Here is a 5000-nt window from a genome sequence, read left to right as displayed (position 1 = left end):
CCTGTGTCCTCTGTCTCCTCAGTCCTGTGTCCTCTGTCTCCTCTGTCCTGTGTCCTCAGTCCTGTGTCCACTGTGTCCTCAGTCCTGTCTCTTCTGTCTCCTCTGTCTCCTCAGTCCTGTGTCCTCTGTCTCCTCAGTCCTGTCTCCTCTGTCTCCTCAGTCCTGTCTCCTCAGTCCTGTCTCCTCAGTCCTTTGTCCTCAGTCTCCTCAGTCCTGTCTCTTCTGTCCTGTGTCCTCTGTCTCCTCAGTCCTGTCTCTTCTGTCCTGTGTCCTCTGTCTCCTCAGTCCTGTGTCCTCTGTCTCCTCAGTCCTGTCTCCTCTGTCATGTGTCTCCTCAGTCCTGTCTCCTCAGTCCTTTGTCCTCTGTCATGTGTCTCCTCAGTCCTTTGTCCTCTGTCTCCTCAGTCCTGTCTCTTCTGTCCTGTGTCCTCTGTCTCCTCAGTCCTGTCTCCTACCTCTGTCTCCTCTCCCCTCTGTCCCCCCGTCTCCTGTCTCCTCTCTCCTCTGTCTCCTTCCTCCCGTCCCGTCCCTCCTACCATGATGAAGGTACAGTTGAAGTTGAGACACTGTCCACAGCCTTTAGCCACCATGAACCAGCCCCCCCCGTGTCTGTGCTGCATCATGGCCGTGATGAAGAGGAGCAGACTGAGGAAGGAGTAGAGACACAAGAAGAACAACTTCCTGCTGTTGTTCAGCCAGTAAGCTCTCGTCAGGTAACGAGGAGCTCCTCGCTTCTTCTGCTCCTCCTCAGGAGGCTTCAGCCAGTTAGCAGCGCTGAGGGGGGGGGGGGGATAAATAACAGGAACAAATGTTGTAAATAACAGGACTAACGAACAACAGGACTAACGAACAACAGGACTAACGAACAACAGGACTAACGAACAGGACTAACGAACAACAGGACTAACGAACAACAGGACTAACGAACAACAGGACTAACGAACAACAGGACTAACGAACAGGACTAACGAACAACAGGACTAACGAACAGGACTAACGAACAACAGGACTAACGAACAACAAGTAACCGTTGGTGTTGTCCTACCTGATGGTGAGGTTCTCCATCACCTCTGGGAAGTTCTCCAGCTCAGCTTTGAGCTCCTCGAAGGTGATCGATCCGCTGTTGTCTTTGTCGGCCGACTCGAACAGCGCCAGCGTCAAGTCGTCCAGCTTCTCCTCCGGCAGAGAGATGGCGCTCTCACGCAGACACGACTTCAGGACCGTCCGCAGCTCGTCTGGATCGATCGAACCGCTGCCTACGAGAAAAGAGAGAGTTCTTTAGTGACGGAGTTTTTATCAAACAGCCTGGAGTAAATAGTGACTTTGTTTAATCCACATGTGGTGCTCTAGTGAGTATTAGCTTAGAATCTGTAAATAAGAAGTGAACGTAGTCATCATGACGTCTCTCTCATTGGTTTGTAGACCGATGTTTTGAAGCCTCAAGTTCGACGATTTGTCCGTCGCCATCTTAGTTTTTCTCCAACCAGTGAACAGGAAGTGACCATATCTGGACTGAGGAGGAGTGACGTAGAGACGCCGTATACGTCTCTTGTAGAGACCTGTCAATCACCGTGTAGCCCCGCCCTAAAGCATCCGCTGCTTTATGGTCTGTTTGACTCTAAATGGACCATAATGTACTAAATGAACATCATGCTGTATTGAAGAAGACTTGAAACTAGAGATTGAGACCATAAACTCATGTTTACAATGTTTACTGAGGTAATAAATCAAGAGAGAAGTAGAGTCATTTTCTCATAGACTTCTATACAACCAGAGGAGTCGCCCCCTGGTGGTCAGTAGAGATAATGCAGGTTTAGAACACATCTCTCTTATGTGTTCTGGTGGTTTTCGTTACCGTCCACGTCGTAGACCTGGAACAGGAACTTGAGCTTGTCCGTCTCGCTGCCATGGATCAGGAGGTTCAGAGCCTTCAGCAGCTCGTCCAGACTGATGGAGCTGCTTCCGTCAGAGTCGAACAGAGCGAAGAAACGCTCGGCGAAGAACGACTGCAGAGAAAAAAACACACAATACAACACTTCTTGACCAGGAACCAGAGTTTATTGTGTCCGTGAGTTCTTTCTGATACACGAGATTTAAGTTTTCACAGTTGTCTAAATAGTTCCTTTTATTGTGTGTGGAGACTTTTCTGCAAATATATAAATATTAAAATACTTTCATCAGTGGATCGCTCAATCAGGGACAGATAGTGAATTAACATTTATTTATATGGAACTATTAATATATAAAATATTAACCTGATTAAAGATTAAATCGGTTCGTTTTCTTCTTCTTCTCTTCCATTAATCGCGTCAGGACCCCTCGGAGTTATCTGGTGACCGTCTGGAGGGGCCCGACCCCTAGGTTGAGACCCTCTGGACTAAAATATGTGAGTGTATATAAAGTACAAAAAAGTACACATCGGTAACATTGATGTTTTGTAATAATGTCTCAAAGAACCAGACATCAGACTTATGGGCCAAATGAATCATTTGATGTATTTATTGTATTAGTACTTGTACTACTCTGATGTATTCATTACAGTAGTACTTGTCGTCCTTGAATGTATTTATTACAGCAGTACTCGCTCTGACCTCTTTGACGTTCAGAGCCGTCTTGAACTCGTTGATGTCGATCTCCTGGTGGTCTCCAGCGATGCTCTCAAACTGTTTGGTGACCCAGTCCAGCCAGCGGGCGTCCTCGTCCACACTCATGCTGCTGGAGGACAACACACTGTACTGCTCCTTATACTGCTCATTGTATTGCATAGTACTGCTGTAGTACTGCGGTGGTACTGCTGTGGTACTGCTGTAGTACTGCTGTGGTACTGCTGTAATACTGCATAGTACTGCTGTAGTACTGCTGTAGTACTGCTGTAGTACTGCGGTGGTACTGCTGTGGTACTGCTGTAGTACTGCGGTGGTACTGCTGTGGTACTGCTGTGGTACTGCTGTAGTACTGCTGTGGTACTGCTATAATACTGCTGTGGTACTGCTGTAGTAATGCGGTAGTACTGCGGTGGTACTGCTGTGGTACTGCTGTGGTACTGCTGTAGTACTGCTGAGTACTGCTGTAGTACTGCAGTACTACACACATGATGAATACTACGGACAGACTGATCAGAGGAAACAGAGGAAGATCTTCACCTTCATTATCTGACTAAGTACATTTACTCAAGTACTGGAATACTATTATAAGATACTTGTACTGTGCTTGAGTATTTCACTACATCTCGGAGGTAAATATTGTACCTTTTACTTGAGTTACTTCAAAAATTGAAATAAACTTGAATGATGTCATAAAACACAAAATCAGCCAACGTGCTTTCAGATCTTTATTATTATTATTATTAAAATGAATATATGTAAACATTATGTGTTCTCAGGTCTTTATTATTATTATTAATATGAATATATGTAAACATTATGTGTTCTCAGATCTTTATTATTATTATTAATATGAATATATGTAAACATTATGTGCTCTCAGGTCTTTATTATTATTATTAATATGAATATATGTAAACATTATGTGTTCTCAGGTCTTTATTATTATTATTAATATGAATATATGTAAACATTATGTGTTCTCAGATCTTTATTATTATTAATATGAATATATGTAAACATTATGTGTTCTCAGGTCTTTATTATTATTATTAATATGAATATATGTAAACATTATGTGTTCTCAGATCTTTATTATTATTATTAATATGAATATATGTAAACATTATGTGTTCTCAGATCTTTATTATTATTAATATGAATATATGTAAACATTATGTGCTCTCAGGTCTTTATTATTATTAATATGAATATATGTAAACATTATGTGTTCTCAGGTCTTTATTATTATTATTAATATGAATATATGTAAACATTATGTGTTCTCAGATCTTTATTATTATTATTAATATGAATATATGTAAACATTATGTGTTCTCAGGTCTTTATTATTATTAATATGAATATATGTAAACATTATGTGTTCTCAGATCTTTATTATTATTATTAATATGAATATATGTAAACATTATGTGTTCTCAGATCTTTATTATTATTATTAATATGAATATATGTAAACATTATGTGTTCTCAGATCTTTATTATTATTAATATGAATATATGTAAACATTATGTGTTCTCAGATCTTTATTATTATTAATATGAATATATGTAAACATTATGTGCTCTCAGATCTTTATTATTATTATTAATATGAATATATGTAAACATTATGTGTTCTCAGATCTTTATTATTATTATTAATATGAATATATGTAAACATTATGTGTTCTCAGATCTTTATTATTATTATTAATATGAATATATGTAAACATTATGTGCTCTCAGGTCTTTATTATTATTATTAATATGAATATATGTAAACATTATGTGTTCTCAGGTCTTTATTATTATTATTAATATGAATATATGTAAACATTATGTGTTCTCAGATCTTTATTATTATTAATATGAATATATGTAAACATTATGTGTTCTCAGGTCTTTATTATTATTATTAATATGAATATATGTAAACATTATGTGTTCTCAGATCTTTATTATTATTATTAATATGAATATATGTAAACATTATGTGTTCTCAGATCTTTATTATTATTAATATGAATATATGTAAACATTATGTGCTCTCAGGTCTTTATTATTATTAATATGAATATATGTAAACATTATGTGTTCTCAGATCTTTATTATTATTATTAATATGAATATATGTAAACATTATGTGTTCTCAGGTCTTTATTATTATTAATATGAATATATGTAAACATTATGTGTTCTCAGATCTTTATTATTATTATTAATATGAATATATGTAAACATTATGTGTTCTCAGATCTTTATTATTATTATTAATATGAATATATGTAAACATTATGTGTTCTCAGATCTTTATTATTATTAATATGAATATATGTAAACATTATGTGTTCTCAGATCTTTATTATTATTAATATGAATATATGTAAACATTAT

At 37.2% G+C, this 5000-nt stretch overlaps 1 protein-coding gene across 1 annotated transcript in view; it reads right to left on the bottom strand.

Annotated features, from left to right (window-relative positions):
• nox5 (NADPH oxidase, EF-hand calcium binding domain 5) overlaps positions 1–2712 on the bottom strand; it is a 23197-nt gene extending 20485 nt beyond the window's left edge. The window contains exons 1-4 of the mRNA XM_076077573.1: positions 2592–2712; positions 1856–2006; positions 1046–1256; positions 537–774 (exon numbers count right to left, since the gene is read on the bottom strand). Of these exons, the coding sequence (XP_075933688.1) occupies positions 537–774; positions 1046–1256; positions 1856–2006; positions 2592–2711 (720 nt within the window). The 5' untranslated portion in view covers position 2712. The remainder of the gene's footprint in view (positions 1–536; positions 775–1045; positions 1257–1855; positions 2007–2591) is intronic.
• Between the last annotated feature and the right edge of the window lie 2288 nt (positions 2713–5000).

Source organism: Anarhichas minor, unplaced genomic scaffold (assembly GCF_050575085.1).
Source record: "Anarhichas minor isolate MPS153535 unplaced genomic scaffold, ASM5057508v1 ptg000061l, whole genome shotgun sequence".
In the NCBI taxonomy this organism is placed as follows: Eukaryota; Metazoa; Chordata; class Actinopteri; order Perciformes; family Anarhichadidae; genus Anarhichas; species Anarhichas minor.
Note: the sequence above shows the minus strand (reverse complement) of the source record. Positions and strands in the feature narration are given on the sequence as shown.